This window comes from Brachycentrus maculatus, unplaced genomic scaffold (genome assembly GCF_059751285.1).
Source record: "Brachycentrus maculatus isolate JH-2025_06_01 unplaced genomic scaffold, ASM5975128v1 h1tg000139l, whole genome shotgun sequence".
Lineage (NCBI taxonomy): Eukaryota > Metazoa > Arthropoda > Insecta > Trichoptera > Brachycentridae > Brachycentrus > Brachycentrus maculatus.
In genome coordinates, this window is record NW_028280892.1 from 1181420 (window position 1) to 1204313 (window position 22894).

The 22894-nt window shown below is 34.5% G+C and overlaps 1 protein-coding gene across 10 annotated transcripts in view; it reads left to right on the forward strand.

The window, feature by feature from the left end:
* LOC148309109 (uncharacterized) overlaps positions 1-22162 on the forward strand; it is a 115282-nt gene extending 93120 nt beyond the window's left edge. For 9 of the 10 annotated variants that reach the window (XM_088260654.1, XM_088260662.1, XM_088260658.1 and 6 more), the window contains one exon: positions 18055-22162. In XM_088260654.1, the coding sequence (XP_088116780.1) occupies positions 18055-21633 (3579 nt within the window). In that variant the 3' untranslated portion in view covers positions 21634-22162. Of the gene's footprint in view, positions 1-7348; positions 7560-18054 lie in introns of those variants that run through there. The other variant, XM_088260664.1, reaches the window with a different exon arrangement.
* Positions 22163-22894: the final 732 nt, after the last annotated feature.

A 22894-nucleotide genomic window follows, 5' to 3' on the forward strand; every position in this document is an offset into this window, starting at 1 on the left:
GAGTTACATTAATAAGAATTAAGCCAATCAAACAATTCCACATTTATGTTATAATAACTATTAAAAACATTCAGAGATAAAAAGGGTATGGTACAAAAAAATAGATTTTGCAGGAAGAAGAAAATGACAGAAATATTAATTTTATATATCTTATTTCAGCAATATAATTATTTTAAATATTCTTGAATATTGGAAAAATGTCGGGTGGTCTTGTGGTTAGTGTCTTGCATGGCGATGTTCAATATGAAGGACAGTATACTGCTTCATAATAATGCCAGGATACTGCTTCTGGGACTATTCACAAACTCCTAGAGCTAGGCTGTGATATTTTGTCACACCCACTACACTCCCCGGATCTAACACCCTCCGATTATCACCTCTCTTACAAAACAAATGCTTGCCAAAAATTTTAAAAAAGAAGAATACAAGCACTTGTTTAATTTTTCACCTCTTGGGATAAGGCATTTAAAAAAAATTGGAGTGTATAAACTGTCACCACGCTGGCAACAAGTCAGAATTAGTGATTTAAGATATATTATTCAATAAAGTTTAACTCATGTATAAAATTTAAATTGTATTGTAAACCATTTGTATTGTATAAAACTGAGTATGCACGTCTACATATTAAGAATTGAGACATACAAATATTTATATATAAAAAAAATATTTCTCCAGACTAATTGTTATTTTATATACAGACAAAATAATTAAAATGAATATGACGAATATTTTTCATAATACAATATGTTCTTCCCAAAAAGGAAAACTATAAATAAATTCACTGTGAACTCTTTATATGAGTATGCGATTTAATTTAACGGAAGTGTTGTACAAATGTTTTTTGCTTGAAAAACCACAAGTTTATAAGTTTTCAAGCAATTTAGTCATTACTTTGGTTTTTGCGAGAATTTATTATACGTGCGGTAGGTGAATTTACATTATGATTATTATTAAAAACCCGAATTAAATAATGAGTTCTTCAAAATAAGTCGTGACTTAATTCGGTTTTTCATTCGATCATTTAAAGCTAATCAGTGCTCTAATTTGGTTGCATATTGCTTATTTCTAACTTATAATATTTTTGTTGAAACTTGGGATGAAATATAAACTGAATAAAAGAAACGATTACCATCTTATCCCGAAAACCTTACCTTATCATAACCTTAGCTATAATAATAAAACACAATTTAGTTGACTCTTAAAATCAGTGTTTGATTTTAACACTTAAAATATAAAAAAAACCTAAACGCCCTTTTTCCTTTGCCTACCTAGTTTTCATCAATTTGTAATTTATGTTTTTTCAAATGTTCAAGTACTATCTACCCTCTGATTGCAAACAGCTATATATGGTATCAAACGTTTTGACCAATATTAGTCTGTTTTTGGTTGGTTGGAAGATGTACTTATTTCTTTTCTACAAATACTAATTAAACGCCAAATTTTAGAGTTCTACAAATTAAAGCCAAATCTATAAATAACTTATTTTGCATGATCTGTAAAAATGTCGTAATCTTTGGAATGATCCTTGGATCGCAGACGTAGGTACTCAAACAACATCATGTTTAACTAACTTATGTTTACGATGTTTTGCGAAGAAATAGTAAATATTGTTCTAGTACATTTGTTTGATACCATTTTTAGATTCACAATAGCGTGTGAAATAAAAATGATACAAATAAAAAAAAATAGTATTGTATAAAAATATCTGTTGAAGATTGACCTTCGGTGCAAAGTAGTCTTAGTACGGTGTATTCCAAAAACCTCGTTATTAAGAGGATATTCGCAAACATAGGGCGTTTGTCCACTACACGGAATTACACAGAATTTTACCGTCAGGCACGCCAGTTAGCGTTTTAAAACGACGATTGGCTTGGATTGGCTTTGTGCTTTTGTCCATCTTTCTTCAGATCACAGCTATTGATCGGTGCGTAAACACGTTGCGCGTAAATTCGATCACGATAAACTGTTGTAGTCGTTTTCATTTTTCATAACTGCCGGACGGTGAAATCCCGTGTAGTGGACAAACAGTGCCCATAGAGTTCATTCCGCCGGAGAGGTCAGGTAAAGACGTCTCTCCGTCCCTTCGTCAGGATAATCACTACGAAAGCATGCAAACAATACTACCCGTAAGCAAAGTACTATTTACACACTTACAACTGCACAAAATGTTCATCACATACGATTTTGGTCGACCCGAGGACCAACATGCACTAGGGGTTGCTGAACAAACATGCATTAAGGGCCGAGGTCTGACATGCACTAGGGATGTTAGTTTTTTTTGGAATTACCTAACGTCCAAGTGACTCTGAAATCTAGCTACGGCTTATGCAAAACCGTTTATCATGTCCCTACTCAGGCTTCAACTTTATAAGTTTCATAGCCTATGCCTACTTGTGAGTAAATTTACTCTTTATGTTTAAAGTTACTATAATTTCATGTAATTCATGAGTGAAAATTCTAGGCAAAAACACTCGCTGGGAATGTTAGTCAACGTACGTCGGGTTTATATAGGTTGAAAGTAGTGGGCGGGGTTTGAAATATTTCAAAACCATATAATTGTTTCGAAGAAAAACTTATTTTTCAATTCTAAAACGGTGTTTTAAGAAGAAAAAAATCAATCGCAAAAAATGTTACCTGGATTTAGAGAAAATTAAGTTGCGTCATAACGAATACTGGGCCTAAAAAATGCCTCATTTACATAATGTCAATAAAAGAAAAACTGTATTTACGTCTCCGCTTATGTCACTGGCAAAATGACAACCTACATTTTAGACTGTTCACACACTCGTGTTACCTAATAGGTTTATTAATAACGTTTTTTGTGAGTCCCATTATAGTAAAAGTAGAGTTACGCAAAAGGCCATATTGACTGACTTATTGTGTTCCATATTCTTCGACTGATTCGAAATAAAATGTCCGTATTTTGTCACATCGTGAGTATAAGATTTAGTCAACGGCGCACACTGGATATTGCGCACGCACTACACACTGCGCACACATTACACACATGATAAGGTAGGTGCCTGTTTAGGTTTTAACCTTTTAAGGTACTTACGTTAAACTTTTGAAATTCGTTTCACAATAATTGAATAGAATATATTGCGAATAGGAACATACAGAGGCCACATATCGCTCACTCCTTTCAACAACGTCATAAATCAAAAAACTTGATTTTTCAGGAGAACGTTTTTAAAGTTAAAAAATATAATGCAATGTATTAAAAATAAATATCAAGCCACTTATTGAACTTTTTACTTTGCAACAGATCTTCTTTTAACCTGAAGGTTTATTCTCCATTTGAAAAATATTAAATATATTTAAAAAAAAAAATACAATACATTTTCTTCAAAATACATAAACAACACTTTCTGCCCTGTAGCGGGTAAATATTAAGTTAAAAATATGCCGCTTTTGCTGGGATATAGTACATTTTCTGGGCATTCCGAAAATATGCACAACTGAAAATTGACGATTTTTGATTTATGACGTTCTTGAAAGGAGTGAGCGATATATCTTCCCCTTCTTGCGACATCATAACATGTATCGATGGTACGGTGATATACCCAATCATTGGCATTGTATAAATTTTTAAGGCCCAGTATTCGTTAAGTCGCAACGTAATTTTCGCTTAATCCGGGTAAAATTTTGAGTAATTGATATTTTTCTCAAAACACCATTTTTGCTTTATGTATTAATTTTAATTAAATAAAACACAGGTTTTTTGAGTCTACAAAGTTGTATTTTATTAACAAAAACGCATAAAAAATTATATTGTGACAATTGTTTCGCTTTGTTAGGCATTATTCGAATGACATTCCTTTGATAATGCCCTAATGAGACGAAGCAATTGTCACAATATAATTTTTTTATGTGTTTTTGTTAATAAAATACAACTTAGTAGACTCAAAAAATCTGTATTTGATTTAAAATTAATACAAAAATTAAAATGGAGCTCTACAAATTAAACGCCAAATCAAAAAATAAATACACCATTTTTGCATTGAAAAAATTAGTTTTTCTATGAAATAATTACATGGTTTTGAAAATCAAAGAGTTATTGAAAGGTAAGGACTTTAAAAATTAGTTTAAATATATATTTTCTATATACTTACGTTCTAAAAAAAACAAAAAAATATCCAATATACATTCTTTAGCACAGCCCTGACCGCGGCTGAGCGCATTCTGATTTTAACGCTCGAGATCACAGCCTTAAATGTTAGTTTGTTATGTTTATATTAATTATTAAATACATTGATTTCATAATATTTTTTAACACTCAACAAAGATGAAGAAGATGTTTTGAAATTGGATCATATATACCTATTGAACTTCCAAGAATTTGAGTATCGTGGTCGCCAATCATGGGTAGAATTAGTGAATGTTACACGTGTGTAAAGTGATCACTTAAACCAGCCTATGACGGTCGTAAGCCCCGTAAATGTCGAGATTTCCATATTATTCTTAATCTTTGTTGAGATGTCAAAAAATAATATGAATAATAACTTTTATAATTGGAGATAATTCAGATTTGTGAACAAGTATTTGGACACACTCGAAATGGTGTAAATTGATTTGATTTGATTATTCCTTACAACCATTTTTTTTGCTCCATTTTATTTTATTTTTATTTTTTAAAAGATGAATATTTGTGTTTTTATTATTTACACAAATATTTAAATTTCATACTATTTCTGTGAGCCTAAGCGGCTCATTATTAGAAATAGGTATCAAATTGTGGTAGAGTGGGTTCGAACCGAGAAACTCTGAGTCCGCGACACTAACCACGGGACCACAACCCGACACTGACTCCCTATCTTATTTGGTACTTATTTCTTTTGTTGTATTGAACAACACATCTGCTCTATATTAGACACCATTGTACGTGCGGTATTCTATTATTTCCCCCCTCCATTTCATCACCCGATACGTTCTACATAATTACCTTTTGGTTCTTATCGCGGCATAGATCATCTAATTTACCCAGACGCATTTATAAAGGAAAAAAAAACGTCCAAGCCTCGGGTTTAATTATGTGACTCGTCATCCTACTGTTATGCCACTAATAATTAAGTACCTATTTAATTTCTTCGTCTTAAGTGGTTCTTCAAGTACTTGTTATGCTTCAACTTGTTATACTTTTTTCTTTTTGTAAGTTGGTATACTTGTGCGCCTTCTACTGTAGTGGCTAACATGTTTTGTTACAGCGTATTAAATCTTGTGTTAATGTGGATTTTACGATCCAAATATTGCAAGCGTTGGGAGCGAACGCGACACTGGATTATTTACCCTACGGATACTCATACATAGGTGTTCAATTGGAGAATGCTATGTATGTGTATACTTCACAAATTTCTCAACTGATGTCGCCAATATCAGCCATACTTCCAAATCTATTTGTAAAGGATGTGGGTATGCTGGTAAAAAATAAAAGAAATGCGTAATAATAATAATAATAATCGTAATAAACATATTAAATGTAAACTGACAAAATATTTTTTATTAAGCCATATCCGCTCCCTATGTGGACCATATGGAGTCCACAAATTGTCTCCAGGCTTTTCCGTCGGCCGCCAGCTCTCTTGCGTTCTCCCAAGTCAGGTCCGCGTCCCGAAGTTCGGACGAGAACTGTCAATGAATTGTCAGCAGTGGTCGTCCTGGGCGGTGTGCACCTGCCTTGCAAAAGAGGCAAGCTTGATGGCGGCTGTCGGAGTACATGGCCAAGCCAACTGAATCGCCTTTTCTTGACAACAATTGTGACCAAGATTTGCTGCGTCCTACGCCTTATCTCTTCATTCCTCACAAAGTCAAACCACCGCGCGCCTAAAATTCTTCGAAGACACCTATTCTCGAAATTAAGTATGTACACGGCTGCTCTGACCCCTTGTAATGCGATAAGTTTCACAGCCGTATAAGAATTTTTTTGTAAATACTGATTTTTTTTCTTCTTCTTATTTCTGTAAATAAGCATAGGGATCCTAAGGGGTGGGGACGAAGTGTTGGCCTCTGTCCACACATCCTTCTCCCCCCTCATTAATCTGCATATAGTTTTTATTCCTTAGGAATGAATTAAAATTATTCCTCTATGCGCAGCTTACAAAGAGTCTCACAGGACGTTATAACCGCTTAAGGTGGATGGTGGGTTTAGTTTAAAAAAAAGCCATATAAGAGAATAGCAGTAATGCAGGCATTGTATAAATGAAACGTAGAAAATGTCATTGAATTCATTCACGCGAGTGTTTTTGCCTAGAATTTTCAATCATGAATTACATGAAATAATTGTTAAAAACTAACTAACTAACCATCACGCCGCTTCCCCGCAGGGGTAGGCAGAGAGAATAGAGCGCCACACCACTCTGTCCTTGCAAACATTCTTCGCCTCTTCCACGTTCATGCATCTCCTCATACATACCCGCCGATTGTTACGACTCCTAACCTGACCACTTTCAAGTATTTGGCATACCTGATCGTGCCATGTTTTTCTCGGTCTTCCTCTGCTTCTTTTCCCGCTAACATTCGCCTCATAAATTTGTTTTACCGTTCTTTCCTCACTCATTCGTTCTACATGTCCAAACAATCTCAACACACCTTTCTTAATTTTATCGATAATGCTTATCTCAGCTTTGCATTCCTTCCTTATTTCACTATTCGCACATCTATCATACATCGTTTTGTTACACATTCTTCTGAGAGATCGCATTTCGACTGCATTCAGTCTACTTTCATCCTTCTTTTGCCAACTCCATGTTTCACTTCCATACATTAGAGTTGGAACCAGGACTCCGTTGTGCACTGCCAGTTTAGCTTCCGCTGATAGGTTTTTATTTGCTATAACTGATTTCAGTGCACCGTTCACTTTGTTCCCAGCATTCACTCTCCTTTCTATATCTTTATCAATCTTTCCAAGTAACAAATAATTGTTACTTTAAACATAAAGAGTAAATCCACTCACGAGTAGGCATAGGCTATAAAACTTAGGGGGTCATGATAAGCGGTGTTGCATAAGCCGTAGCTAGATTTCAGAGTCACTTGGATGTTAGGTAATAAATTTTTTTTTTTAAAAAGAATAACTGAATTCATCAGCTCATGGTACTCGCGCAGCACTGTGCTTCGCTGACAGGCTTTGTTATGTACTCACACATCGCTATCGCACATACCTACGTCGTATTTGTTCAATCTGGTGACTTCAAATCTTGATGAAAAAATATATTTAAACCACCTGTGTTTCTATATTATTTTCTCTCGCCGTTCCATTGTTTCCACAGCGCGTCACAAACGTCTGAGCGTATTGTAAACAGTGCCTTTCTGCGCTCGTAATACCATATATCTGCACTAGCTGCTCAAAACTGCTAGTCGGCCAACTGGTTTGGTACAGTTCGGAGCAATTGGGTGCCTGGTGACCCGTATATTCGTGTCTTGTGCTCCACGTGTGTCTGTATCCGGCCGACATAGAGCCCTGCCTGGACCCTCGCGGCTCATGACCCTATTTTAGTTGGATACTTGTGTTTTTGTGTTGTTCCAGCGTCCTTAACTACGGCTTACATAGCTATAACTTTTCTAAGGTAATTACTCTTTGTTTAGATAATCTAGAAAAATTAGAAATAAGTTAAGTAATCACTAAAGACTTACACATAATAAATAACCAACTAAATTTGACTTCGAGTCCACTTTTGAAAATATTCCCATCGTGATTCATTGTCTTCTTTCTCTCTTTAAAATGTTTATTTTTTATAAATCGCTTACTCTTTTCATAAATCAAATATCGTCAGTTTTCAGTTGTGCATGTTTTCGGAATGCCCAGAAAATGTATTATATCCTAGGAAAAGAGGCATATTTTAAACTTAATATTTACCCGTTACAGGGCAAAAAGTGTTGTTTTTGCATTTTGAAGAAAAGGTATTGTTATTTTTTTTTAAATATACTAATTATTTTTCGAATGTAGAAAAAACCTTCAGGTTTTACCTAAAAAGATCTGTCGTATAGTATAAAGTTCATAAATGGCTTGATATTTATTTTTAATACCTTGTTTTATATTTTAAAACTTTAAAAAAGTTCTCCTGAAAAATCAAGTTTTTTGATTTATGACGTTCTTGAAAGGAGTGAGCGAAATGTCAAATCGTAGTAATTTTATTTTAATGACAAGACGATGGATTGGTTTTCCGAAACCGGTAGTCACGAATAAGTGTCCATAAAAGTGGTATTACACAAAGTAAACAATAGATGATAAGGAGAGTGTTTTAATTATTTTTCTATTCCATTGAAATCGGACCTATTTGCATGTAGATTTGCTTAGGACATCACGGCTTATGATCATGACCCCTGAGTGGGACACTTGTGTTTTTGCGTTTTTCCAGCATCCTTATCTTCGGCTTACATATAAATTTTCTTGGGTAGTAATCACTCTTTGTTACAATTTGTAAATTTGACCTATTTGCTTGTGGCATTACTCAGGACATCACTGTTTATTACTCAGTGGACACTTTGCTCACTCCTTTCAAGAACGTCATAAATAAAAAAACTTGAGTTTTCAGGAGAACGTTTTTAAAGTTTAAAAATATAACACATATTAAAAATAAATATCAATTCACTTATTCAACTTTTTACTGTGCGACAGATCGTTTTAGGTGAAACCTGAAGGTTTTTTCTCCATTTAAAAAATATTTAGTTTATTTAAAAAAATAATTAAACTATACCTTTTCTTCAAAATGCAAAAACAATTTTTTTTGCCCTATAGCGGGTAAATATTAAGTTAAAAATATGCCTCTTTTGCTGGGATATAGTACATTTTCTGGGCATTCCGAAAACATGCACAACTAAAAATTGTCAATTTTTTATATCTGACGTTCTTGAAAGGAGTGAGCGACTTGGGTTTTTGTGTTGTTCCAAACCCACTTATCTCCTTCTATAGAACTTTTCTTGGGTAAATTAAGTTGAACTCTTGTGTTTTTGTGTTGTTCCCGAGTCTGTAACTCCGGCATACATAAATTTTTTCTTGGGTAATCAATAAGTCTTGGTTTACCATTCGTAAATCGAACACTGATTTTTTTAGTCTACTAAGTTGTATTTTATTGTTTAAAAAAAAAACGCATAAAAAAACAATTTTGTGACAATGTTTTGCCTAGTTATGGCATTTTCATGAACGAATAACATTCGTAGACATAGACTCATTTAACATTCAATACATACAATGAATTATTTTATTTCATTTGATAGTCATCTGCAGAAATCACCGCATGCTTCTCAACATTACACAACTCTGGTATAAAGTACATACATGCGTAAATCACATGGTGAGAGGATCCATTATTGCTAAACGAAGTTCAGTTGGTGTGTAGTCGTGCATACAATTGGTACCAAATGACCTATTTACTTCAAGCAAACGATAGTTCCACGTGTTACTATCTTCAGACTCATATACTCATTACGTCGTTTGCCTCTTTGAAGACTAATTGCGTCGCTTATCTTCACCAATTAATTGCATTTCTTTTGTAACTTGCATATATCGCTCACTCCTTTCAAGAACGTCATAAATCGAAATTCGTCAATTTTCAGTTGTGCATGTTTTCGGAATGCCCAGAAAATGTACTATATCCCAGCAAAAAAGGCATATTTCTAACTTAATATTTACCCGCTATAGGGCAAAAATTTTTGTTTTTGCATTTTGAAGAAAAGGTATTGTTTAATTATTTTTAAATAAACTAAATATTTTTTAAATGGAGAAAAAACCTTCAGGTTTTAACTAAAAAGATCTGTCGCACAGTAAAAAGTTGAATAAGTGAATTGATATATATTTTTAATATATTGTGTTATATTTTTAAACATTCTCCTGAAAAATCTAGTTTTATTTTATTTATGACGTTCTTGAAAGGAGTGAGCGAAGTGTCCACTGAGTAATAAACAGTGATGTCCTGAGTAATGCTACATGCAAATAGGTCAAATTTACAAATTGTAACAAAGAGTGATTACTACCCAAGAAAATTTATATGTAAGCCGAAGATAAGGATGCTGGAAAAACGCAAAAACACAAGTGTCCCACTCAGGGGTCATGATCATAAGCCGTGATGTCCTAAGCAAATCTACATGCAAATAGGTCCGATTTCAATGGAATAGAAAAATAATTAAAACACTCTCCTTATCATCTATTGTTTAGTTTGTGTAATACCACTTTTATAAACACTTATTCGTGACTACCGGTTTCGAAAAATCATTCCATCGTCATGTCATTAAAATAAAATTACTACGATTTGACATTTCGCTCACTCCTTTCAAGAACGTCATAAATCAAAAAACTTGATTTTTCAGGAGAACTTTTTTAAAGTTTTAAAATATAAAACAAGGTATTAAAAATAAATATCAAGCCGTTTATTGAATTATACTAAATATTTTTCAAATGGAGAAAAAACCTTCAAGTTTTACCTAAAAATATCTATTGCACAGTAAAAAGTTCAATAAGTGGCTTGCTTTTATTTTTAATACATTGTATTTTATGTTTGAACGTTAAAAATGTTCTCCTGAATAATCAAGTTTTTTTGATTTATGACGTTCTTGAAAGGAGTGAGCGATATGTCATCAACGTTTTCTGTATACTAAGTGGATAATTGATTACAATCTTTGCTAATAGGTGAAATTACAACCAAATTATTGCATCTCAATATGATAATTTGAATTTTCAAACATTTAAAATGTCTTATTCTTACTCTTTTCTGCACTCGATGGTGCGTAGGGCACTGCTTCGTATCAAGACAGTGTTCTATTGATAGTAAATCACTTAAAGGCAAGCTCATCAGTTCCACGCTTCAAAGCGTTCAACATTTAAAACTGTGACTTTTTTCTTATTTTGCAAAACGTTCAACATTTAAAACTGTAACTTTTTATTTTATTTTGCAAAATATTTTCTCAAAACGTTAAACTTTTAAAACTGACTTTTTCTTAATTTTGCAAAACGTTTTTTCAAAGAATTCAAACTGACTATTTGAAACTGTGACTTTTTTCTTCTTTTGCAAAACGTTCAACATTTAAAACTGTGACATTTTTCTTATTTTGCACTTCGTGATAATGCACTTTGGTTTAAAGGCATGTGTGTTTAAGAGTCGCAGGTTATATTTCTGTCTCCAATACGTACTTTATTATTAAAATATTATGTTAATATTAAATATATTAAAGACGTGGTAGTTGTTTTTGTTAGCGAATGTGTCGTAACAATTGGACCCACACAGCTGTGCTCACAAAATATCAAGGCGATGCGGGTTGGAGCTTATGCCTATGTGCGTGTTAGTTACTACGTTATCGCTTGTTAGTAATAACTTATTAGCTTTGTCTATCGAACAACGAGAACAAATCGATGCTGAGCACCTCTCGAGTAGGAAGATATTAAGGCCTAGATCTCGAGTATTCAAATCACAACGTGCTTGGACGCGCTGAGGGCTAAACGTTTGTTCACGATCAATTTAAAAGAGCGCTTGGTTTTTTTTGTAGATGATCTCTGACATCTATAGAGACAGTAAATAAATAATTAATAAACAATATGTTTTCTTCTTCATATATTTAAAAAAAATCTTATTTGAACATATTATAGTATATTACTTTGATTAACTTCGTACCATATGGTTTTTTCATACATATGGTTTTTTCATATGCTTTTATCAGATTAATGGACATTTTTCTCGTTGTAACATAAATATGCAAATAGAAAGAGATTAAAAATAAGAAAAAAAATACAATTTAGTGATTATCGCTTTTGACTACTTTGAATGACGTCCATTTTTCTATTTTTGTCTGGTTCAACGAAAAAAATGTTTTTCTTTTTATTTTCTTTGTCGTTTCACACGTAAAATGTAGAAATGAAAAATACGTAATTGATAATAAGACAAAACTCGGCTTGTATGTTTAATATTGTGCATATTTTGGTGCACAAAATACCGTAATTAGCTGATGCGATTTCAAAGCCATTATTGACGAAATCGATTATTTTTCATTATAAAAACATCATGCTTACGGCCTTGTTATTTTCTTGCCTGTTATGTTGAACCTTTCTTGAACAGCTAACGTATGATGACCCCATCACTCAAAATAAGTGAGTGAACCTGGGGTAATAATATACATTTACAAACTGCACACATGTTTATTACATTTGTGATTCTGGCAAAACATTTGTTGCTTTTTAGAAATAAGCACATCGTTTAAAGAGTTCATTACTTTTATGCGTTGTTATTGTTCCGGAAAAATGGTTTGAAGGAAACATTGTGAAATAAAAGGATATTGCCTCTTTTTGGTAGTGATGGGCAATCGCATAATAAAATAGAATTAAATCACGAATACTAGTTGCTGTGAATTATTTTTCTTTCTTATGAGAGAACTTGTCGATGGATCATTCTCATGGTGTGTTATTATTAGCTAATAAATTAATATGAAAAATCACACGGCTATCGGTAATATTCTTATCGAAATTTGCAGAGAAGTAATGGAGATATGAAGGTTTAAACTTTAGATATTTTCCGGTGTGTTATGGGGCGTATCCCTTTATATATCTCCTTTATAGAGCTGTAATAGTAGTAGTGTGGATTCGTTTCTTTGGCGTCATTCATTACCAACTTACGAAAACAACGTTTTTACGAAGGCGAATTTTGCAAAAGAGAATTATGAATGAAAATATTGATTATTAACGGAGATTATTAACACAAAACGGGTCTTATACAATCCTTTATCTGATGATTATGTTAAATTAGATATTCCTCCCGAGTGATAATACCCTATTATAGCATTATAGGATATACGAGGGCTGTTCAATTAATAAGTAGACCGACGTCATCAAACAAAATATACTTCATGTACAAGTTACATGTGTGGGTCCCCTTCGATGTAGTGACCTTCCCGACGCACACACTTATCCCAAAGGTGTTTCCATTTTAATCATGGATAGGATGGTGAATGTCACAATGACGTCACGTACTGATAACAACAATGGTCAAATCATTCAGCCGGGGGCTTACGATATCTAGCAATAATAAGATATAAAGGGAATTTAATGATAACGAAACACAAGTGGCAATCAAAACACTTTTTTAAATAAAATTGCTTCATAATCGATACGATTTTTTTAGAATCCGAATGTTAAATAACTACGCTTAGTTTCTGGACGAAAAAAATCAGATTCATCTGATTTTAAAAAATCAGGAAAAAAATTTAAACCGAAAAATATCATATTGATCTGATTTTTTAAAAAATCAGGAAAAAAATCAATTCTGAAAGAATCAGATACATCTGATTTTAAAAAATCAACATTGGAAAAAATCAGATTCATCTGACTTTAAAAAAATCAGGAAGAAAATCAATACTGCAAAAAATCAGATTCATCCAATTTATCAGGAAAAAAATCTGATTCATTTCATTTTAAAATCAGGAAAAAAACCAATACTGAAAAAATCAGACATATCCAATTTAAAAAATCAGATCCATTTGATTTTTAAAAATCAGGAGAAATATCCAAATTAAAAAAAAAACGGATTCATCTGATTTAAAAAATCAGGAAAAAATCAGACCCATGTCATTTAATAAAATCAGTACTGATGAAAAAACAGATTCACCTGATTTAAAAAATATATATATCAAAACTGAAAAAAAAGGTTACTAAAATAATTCCTAAGTGAAGAAAACCCAGATTTGTGAACAAGTGTTTGGACACACTTAAAATGTTGTGTATTTACGTCACTCTCCGTTATCTTTGTCTTCTTTCTCTTGCGTCAATAATAATGAAATAATTATTGCGTAAAAAATGTCAACGCCATAAATTCTTTCTCTTTCTCTCTCCGTGTTATCAATTGACCCCAATGAAGGGAATCAGACAAAGGACATGGGAATGAATCAGCCGACTGGTATTACTCACAGCCATAAGACAGTGTTTAGTGTCATGTTTTGTCCATTAAATAATTTTGTCATTTCAATATAGATGAAGTAGAAATAGGCTTATGAGATTTTAAATTTTTTAAACAATGTTCTCACGAACCATTAAGTTCTAATATACGATAAATTGCAACTTGATTTTCTTAAAACCCAGGTAACATTTGACATTATTAATTTTTTTGCTTAAAATACCGTTTTTGTATTGAAAACATTAGTTTTTCTTCGAAAATAATATATGGTTTTGGAAAGAAACGAGTTCTTGAAAGGCAAGGAGTTAAATAATAAAATATGTTTTCAATGTATATTCTAAAAAAATGCAAATTTCAAAATACGTATTTATTAAATTGCCCTCGGAAAAACGTCCACCCCTAGCGTCCATGTTCGCGTTTTGAATTTGTACGTTTGAGATTTCAGACTTAATCTCTTTTATTCTCAATTTTTTTTAAAGTTTCACTTCTATGACGCGTATGATGCTATAGGCGCATTTTTCCTCTAGTTCGATGCTAAAATGAAATGCTCACTACTCCGACATATCGCTCACTCCTTTCAACAACGTCATATATAAAAAAACGTGATTTTTCAGGAGATCGTTTTTAAAGTTTAAAAATATAATAAAATGCATTAAAAACAAATATCAAGCCACTTATTGAACTTTTTACTGTGCAACAGAACTTTTTAGGTAAAACCTGAATGTTTTTTCTCCATTTGAAAAATATTTACTATATTTAAAAAAATAATTAAACAATACCTTTTCTTCAAAATATAAAAACAACACTTCTGCCCTGTAGCAGATAAATATTTAGTTAAAAATATGTCGTTTTTGCTGGGATATAGTAAATTTTCTGGGCATTCCGAAAACATGCACAACTGAAAATTGACGATTTTTGATATATTCCAGCGATATGTACTCACAAAATTGACGTCATGAATACTAAATATATTTCGCTATATTTTCTATGCATGATACCATTTCCTAAGTTTTATTACTGTTTGTTAAATTAGCTTCGGCCGTAAATAATAAATATAGCTGTACCTACCCATTTCTGTCTCTAGTAGAGTAAATTATCGTACCAGGCTGTCGTAGTAAAAATATAAATTCATAGTTATGTGGTATTTTTAATGGTGCAATTATCACAAGTTCATTATAATTTTTATTTGCTAGAATTATCGCTTCACGGCTTCAACATACATAACTTGGAAGATTATTATTTGCTAATACTAATACGCCTCCTGTTTGTAAATAAAATGTGAACATCGTGATATGTAACTTTGACCAGAAATTGTATTCTAACCTTCCTTCGGTTGTTCCTTTCTAAAATTGTTATTATTAATGATTTTGTAGCAATTATTTATTACAATCGTTTTATTTCATTTGCTTAAAATCAATTTGTACATATTATCTGTTATATATATATATATATATACATATATATATATATATATATATATATATATATATATATATATATATATATATATATATATATATATATAAATATATATATATATAAATATGTATATATATACATATATATATATATATATATATATATATATATATATATATATATATATATATATATATATATATATATATATATATATATATATATATATATATATATATATATGTATATATATATATATATATATATATATATATATATATATATATATATATATATTTTTTTTTTAAGTATACTTTAATTTTTATCATTATTCGTAATAACATTGTTTGAAATATAACTTAAATTTTAATTAAAATTTAATTATTATGACGTCCGGTTTTGAATAAAACAGCTTCTTTTTCAAGACTAATTAATACGAAAAAGTACAAAGTGAATTCTAGTGATTCAAGAACAACGATTCGAATCTGGTTCACATATCACTCACTCCTTTCAAGAACGTCATAAATAAAAAGTCGTCAATTTTCAGTTGTGTTGTTCAGTTTTCGTCATGTTTTCGGAACGCCCAGAAAATGTACTACATCCCAGCAAAAGCGGCATATTTTTAACATTATATTTACCGGCTACAAGGCAAAAAGTGTTGTTTTTGAATTTTGAAGAAAAGGTATTATTTAATTATTTTTTTAAATATACCAAATATTTTTAAAATTGAGAAAAAACCTCCAGGTTTTACCTAACAAAATCTGTTGCAAAGTAAAAAGTTCAATAAATGGCTTGATATTTATTTTTAATAAATTTATATGTGTTATTCATAATGTTTTACTCCTTTGTTGTTTCTATACATAGTATGTCGAAACTAATCCGTAGTGTACTTGTACCGTGACCAAATCTAGCTGATCGCGGATAGCTAGCCAACTTTCGCGAGTTTCAGCTACGGCTATAATCGTTCGCCCGATAACATCTTTCCGGATTAAGGTGTTACAACTTGCCCGACTGTTACAACCGAGAGACAGTCGGAGCAGGCACTCAATTACACAATGATTTACAACATTTCGAGTGTGTCCAAATACTTGTTCATAAATCTGGATTATATCCAATTAGGAGTTATTATTTACATTATTTTTGACATCTCGACAAAGCGTTTCTCAAGTATCCAGGATTCGGACCTCACTTACAAATGAAAGAGTCTATGCTTATTAAAAGCTTTCTTCCTCTCACCATAGATGTCTCTATTGAACTCTCGCATACTCTGTTTTGAGTTTGATCAATATATCTAGAATATATCATGGGTACAATTGGTGAATGTTACATGCGTGTCAAGTGATCACTTAAACCAGCACGTGACGGTCGTAAGCCCAGTAAATGCCCAGACTTTCATATTCTTCTTCATCTGTGTTGAGATGTCAATAACAATGGACACAATTATTTATTACAATAAAATACAAAACGAGTACCAACTTTTCTACGATGGGGTATGATCGGATTTCGTCGTTACCCACATCATCTGACTGGTGGAAGGCTAGACAAAATTTTGTGTTATATACACAACAAGGCAGGGGTTGAAAACCATGATTTTATGTATTTTTCTATTTAAATTCATTTTGTCAAGCCTCCCACCAGTCTGATGATGTTGGTAACGATGAAACTCGGTAACTGGTCAAATAAAATATATGTGGAAAAAAAGTACATAGTTGTTATACATATATTAGATCTTACAATAGAACAAAATACGTAAAGGGTATGCTTGTGCAGAATAAAGGATTGAAACGAATTTGTGTACACTTATATAATAAATAAAAAATATATTAAAACCCTTATCCGCACCCCAATGGTGCATAGGGCACTGCTTCATATAAACACAGTGTTATCTTGATCGTTTACACATGAAGGAAAGGTGATCAGCCCTCCGCTTCAGGTACCAGTCCAGGGTAGTATTGAATAAATATTTCAGTGAAAAAATCACTTATATTTATTTGACCCCCCCTGGGAATCGAACCCGGGACCTCCAGAACGGTAGCCGAGCGTGCTGACCATTACACTACAGAGGCGGACACTTATATAATATAATAATTTACTAGGGTTTCGAGTGGAACAGAAAATCAACATGCAACGATGTTGTGAACATCTTTGAACATCTCAACATTGTTATTCGGTGATTTTCACGAACATATCCACTTATCTGTATTGACACATAACTTTTCCATGACTCATCGTTGGCGCTGTTTTACGATCGCGATAATCGGTTCGGAAGTTCATCCGATGCAAAACGTGACATCGTCTTTATCGCTCGCGCCGATAAGCTTGTTGCTTTCTGCTGCGGCCGTGATTCTGCTTTCCGACTGCATTAAGTACTATTTAACGGCGTGATCAGGGCTAAAGGCAGCCATAACTACTGCCGTATCAGTAGCAGTAGCTAAAGGAGGAGCGTCGAGTCGATACCTATGTGTATCGCGATTTGATACTTACTTACTATTTGCCTTCTTCTTGTGACCAGTATTAAACGAAGGCCTCACTCTTGGACTTCCATAGTTTTCTGTTGGACGCGACTATCTTCCAGTGCGGGCCTGCTACTTCTTTAATGTCTTTGGACAATCTTGTCTGGGGCTTACCAACGCTTCTGATTCCTGTTCTAGGCCTCCAGTCAAACACGGTTTAATACAAGTTGATTTAATACATCTATCCTCAATTCAACAAACGATCTTTCGGAGATCATTAGAACAAGATTACTAATTTGTTCTCTTTTTCGTTTCAGATGGACGCCAACTGTAGCAGCGGAAGTAGCGCCAGCGCCTCTCAGGATGACGCGGCCTCTCTACGCCGGGAGGTGGCCACGCTCCACGGAGCCCTGCGCCTGCAGTCCGCCACGCTGGCCCGCGAGCAGCAGCGCGCCGGGGGGCTCGCGGCGCGCCTGGCGCGGCGGGACACGGCGCACGAGGCCAAGAGGGCTCACGCGGACAGGCAGGCCGCCACCCTCCTCCGCGCCCTGCTGGTGCTGGAGGCCAGTCTCCGGCGCGAGCAGACCGTCATCATACAAAAACTCCAAGCCAAGGATCGCCAGATCGTCCGCCAGAGAGAAGAGATCCAGAGGCTTCAGAGAGAACGGAGAACCCACTGCTCCAACTGCCAACAGCTCGTCGGGTTCACCAGCGAACAAACTAACATCGAAACCGATCCCGAGTTCCACAGCCTCGATAGCGTGGAAACCCAAAAAATCTTCGAGAGAAGCCAGAGTTACCACGAGAGCCATCAGCAGCCTTTCCAAAAGAACTCCAGGCTGTGCAAGAGCTTCCAAGTCAAGAATGAAGTAAAATACGGAAACACGAGCTCCAGCGAAGAGGTCTTCGAGACTAACGAAGCTGAAGAGACTCAGGGAAAAGGGACGTACGTGAAAAATAAGCAAGTCTTCGTGCGAAAGGATGTGACCAGGAGGTCGAGGAAGTTCTCGGGAAGGAGACACAGCAGCGCGTATTTGGATGCCATTCAGAAGAGGCAAGGCAGAAGTCAAACGAGCAGTTCCAGCGCCGACGACGGACCTCAATCCGAAAAGGATTCCAAGCTGTTCCATCCCGAAGGTGACGCCGATTGCGACATCGGAGAAGAAATCTCCAAGGATATCGAAAGAGCGTCAAACAGAATAGACGAACTTCTCAACAATGCCAACAGTCCTAATCAATATACAATTAACTTATCCGGATCGAATCGCAGAAACGATAAGGAATATACTTTGAGTGCCAAAATTGACAACTTGCACGGAATAAGGAAGGCGTGTTCGAGCGACGAAGGATCGTATCACCGGGCCATGCCGGGATGCAGTATCGATTTGGATGCCCCCAAAGATTCTAATGGCAATCCAGAGAATCCCTGGTATACGAATGTCAGCGATCCAGAACCCGAGTTGGAATGCCATTACGGCGCCAGTTCGAGGTTGGCGCAGAACAGGTCCATGTCTGCCGACGATTTATTATCGGCATCAACCGCTAAAACTAGCAAAAATTCAAAAACCACAAATCACAGGGGAAATAATTTACTCTTCGATTCGCCCGGAACTTCCTCTAACAATGAATCAAACAGCGATAAGGAAAGTAATCTCTCAAATAAAACGAAGAATAAAAATTATCAAAGTGCAAACAAAAGAGTGTCGGAAAATTCTTCCACTAGCCCAAAAATTTACGACACTTGCAAGTTTGAAAATGAACAGAATGAGAACTGGTACGCCAGCGCCAGTGACCCCGATGATGATCCATCGTGCGAAATCTACAAAAATAATCCGGTGCTCGAATGCGTCAACCAAATCCTTCTTCAGAATTCCCTGGACGAAAACAGCAGCGATAGTCCGCGACATTACGAGTCGCCGAGCCCCAAAGCGTCGACCAAGAGAGTTCAGTTCTCCACCTTGAACAGCATATCGTTCGATGAAAGCGTCGGGAAGAACGGACAAGACTGCTCCAAGATTTATTCCAGGGATCTTCAGAGAGCTCCCCAGGAGAGAAGGAGCGCTCACAAAATTGTCAAATTCAGTTTAGAAACATCCTCGGAACACAGCTACGAAGTCCCTATCCCCAATGAAGCTTTTAATTACGAAGTTCAGAGCATATACAGCAATGACTACGAACCCATAATTACCAAATCAGACAGTGCCGGAGGTGATTCCAAACTTAAACCCGTTCCACTACCGAGGACGATGAACCATTCGCATAAAGGACCCGATAATAGCAAAAAGAATTCGGTAGTTAAAAACATGGCCAAGAACTTGGAAAGCAAGATGAATGGTAACCATTACGTAGATATGGATCCCAAGTTTGCAAGTATCCACGGATCGTTGAACAAACGCAAAGTTCCTCGGGTGCCGCCGGCCCTTCCTCCCAAACCAAAGAACCTAGTTTCCAAATTCAAGCTGACGAATGCGATCCCATCCGGGTCTTCCGGCCTGCCAGGGAACGCAGCCACCGCGACGAACTCTGATCCCGTTGCATCGAACCAACGGACTACTGACGTTCCGAGCGCAAAACAGAAGAATATTCACAACACGAGCGGCTCTACCAAGTCCAGCGTTTCCGGAGAGCCCGATTATTGTTCCATTTCGGAGATAAACGTTCCGGTAGTCAGTAGCGGGAAACGAGGACTCATCTCCACCGAAGCCACTGTCGAAATCCACACTGAAAAATTCTCGCAAAACGTTGCCGAAAAAAGATCTTTACCAAAGTTGGCTACCATATCCAAGATTTCTCCCAATAAACTATGCGACAAAGACATTCCTAAACTCCCGCAAGTCACCGAAATAATCATACCCGAGGATGAAGATGCCACGGCACCGCAAAAGGCGTCTCTCGATACGTACGGCACTAAGCCCCCAGCTCATGCGTTGCCCACGGCCAGCAAAATGGATCTCAGAAACTCCATTCAAATCGGACATTCAGTTTCGACTATTCTAACTGATATCAAGAACAGAAGTGTCAGTATAGAGGATGTCAATAAATGTATAATGTCGACGGACATGAATAGGTCGTTTGCTAATGGAGCCGGCCCCAAGCCGGGTTTTCCAGTTGCGGAGAGGACTTCCCTTCGAATGGCCGAGAAGTCCCGATTAGACCTGCCCATCTTCGAGGCCGTAGAAAATGAATGTGAAAAATTTGATCTCTCTCAAAATTTTGAGGAATTTAAAATAGACGATTGCGAATTCACAAATATAGGAGCCGAGGAATACAGGATCAGCTCTGGTACCAGCGATGGAAGCAGTACCGAAAGTGTGACAGATGAAGCCAACGCCAAGACTTTAAAGGACACCGCTAAGTTGAAAGAGGCATTAACGGCGAGAAATCCCGCTGACGGACCTTATAGGATAGAATTCACCGCAGAAGATGATCTGAATGCTAAAAATTTAGCGTTAAATGCCGCAAACGAGACTTCAAAGTCATCCTTAAAAATTTACTCTAAAATGTCTAACAAACCCGATCTGTTATCAAATATTGATAACGTCGAAACGGACTCTGTACGCTACTCAGACTTAGAATCAAGTAACTCTTCCAGCAGTAACTGCGGGTCTTACAACACCGTGAAATGTGAACCATCGACATTCAATAAAGACACTAAAACCGTCAAAATTGATTCAAAAACTTCATTGCCATTTGAATACTTCCTCGAATCGTCAGGACTCAGCAGTAAGTCGATTCTCACTCCATCGAGACCGCCCAGTTCCAACCACAAGAATGTTCAAAAGCCTAAAGATGTGAAAATGAAGTCAAAAACCACATACTCTTTGGGAAGAGTGACTCCGCTTTATGAGAAATGCGGTCCTAATACGGCTATCAAATATTTCGAGCCATACTTATGAAAAACAAACTAAATTTATGTAACCTTACTGGTATTTCTTTGGCAAATTTATATAATATTTTCATCACATGAAAGTTGTTAAAGGTCAACACTGTTTGAAATAATTTTAAAATTAATATTATTATGTTAAATTTCAATTGTACACCATTGTCAATATAAATCCTGTATTATTAATCATTGGATGTTAGTTTTTATATGAAAAATATTTGAATTCACTTGTTTTTTTTAAATTTTACATACCCCGACGACAAAAATATGGGGATGAAAAAATAATCACGAATACGGTGCAAAAACTAGTCATATTGTCAATAAACAACGCAATGAATGAACTTTATGACAACGAAAACAAAATCGACAAGATATTTTATAAATAATTTTATTTGAAAGCATAAATTGAATTTATATTAACTTATTTATTAACAAACACCATATTTTATCAATTTACTTGTAAATATTTAGAATTATTTCATATTATTTTATTTTAACCAAGCCTGCCCAAATTATGACTCCATTAAACATTATTTTAAACTTTTTCTTGTTTAAATATTGAGTGTAATGGTATTATAGTGCATTTTTGTAAATATTAATATTTTAGGGATAAAAACATATTTCACAAAAAAAAAATTGTAAATAAATTCAATTCTCTTATTTTTATATTGATTCTTATAAATGCATATTATTGTCTCTTTTTCACCAAAGTTCACTTTATTTCCTAAACAAATGTGCAAAATAAATTAAAAATACAATTTTTCTTTTGATATTTTCTAAATATTATGTGTAATATTGTGTTTTAAGAATGTTTTGTGTAAACGCTAATTATTTAACGAATCTTGAGTACAATATATAATACTTTATTTAGCTTTATATGCTTCATGATTATAATGCTTAAATAAATTTAATGATGTATCAATCGAACCACCCACAAACATGTTGGATTATGTATTTGGATTTATAAGTATATTATTAAGGAGAAGAAAGATGTGTATGTAAAACTTGATGTTGTAATGTGTGTACAATTAGTATTAAGAAAATTATTTTAAAGATTAAAAATATATATCATTCTCTAATACTCTGGTGTTTTATTTCATCTATAAACATACTGCCATACTATAGTGCAAATGATATGACTAAAGCAGTAATGTTAACACATTGATGTCGGGTGGTTTTTTTCATCAACTCCGACCCTAATTAGTATAACAATTAGGGCAATATACTAATTACAAGGGGCATATACTAATTAGGGCAGCATAATGTACAATGTT